Source organism: Penaeus monodon, chromosome 21 (assembly GCF_015228065.2).
Source record: "Penaeus monodon isolate SGIC_2016 chromosome 21, NSTDA_Pmon_1, whole genome shotgun sequence".
NCBI lineage: Eukaryota > Metazoa > Arthropoda > Malacostraca > Decapoda > Penaeidae > Penaeus > Penaeus monodon.
The window spans coordinates 41,471,911-41,472,345 of record NC_051406.1 but is presented as its reverse complement, the minus strand read 5'-3'; the positions used below and the strand labels follow the sequence as shown (position 1 = coordinate 41,472,345).

The 435-nt window shown below is 35.2% G+C and overlaps 1 protein-coding gene across 5 annotated transcripts in view; it reads left to right on the top strand.

Moving 5' to 3' along the window:
* The first annotated feature begins 10 nt into the window (after positions 1-10).
* Positions 11-435, top strand: part of LOC119586502 (pseudouridine-5'-phosphatase-like) — an 8,863-nt gene continuing 8,438 nt past the window's right edge. For 3 of the 5 annotated variants that reach the window (XM_037935244.1, XM_037935243.1, XM_037935245.1), the window contains exon 1: positions 14-153. In XM_037935244.1, the coding sequence (XP_037791172.1) occupies positions 96-153 (58 nt within the window). In that variant the 5' untranslated portion in view covers positions 14-95. Of the gene's footprint in view, positions 154-435 lie in introns of all 5 variants that reach the window. The other 2 variants (XM_037935240.1, XM_037935242.1) reach the window with 1 other exon arrangement.

The window sequence follows — 435 nt, the reverse complement described above, 5'->3', positions numbered from 1 at the left end:
CATTAGCCCCGCGGTCACTGTTGTCGCCTCGTCAGCTGTTTTCAGACGAAACAGAAATTTCCTTCGGCATTTCAGATTTACGGGAATTTATCACGATGTCGACTTATAAACCGGTGACTCATGTTATTTTTGACATGGATGGACTTCTGTTAGGTAAGGTGGTTGTTGTGGTTGTAAGTTTTTAAGGAAATTGTGTTTTATTTTAGAGTTATTTGATGAGAAGTTAGGCTTATCTGTTTTATTTTAGTAGTGATAAGAGAAAATGTTGATGATTATAGTACAGTGAATCTGGTGAAATTGGTAGCATTAAGTGACATATTTAGGGAGTATAAGTAGAATAACAAGTATGATGATGATAGTAATATAAATCACTTGAAACATGGTACACATGGCCCATGTTGGAAACAGCATACCGAATTTTTATTGCTTCTTTAT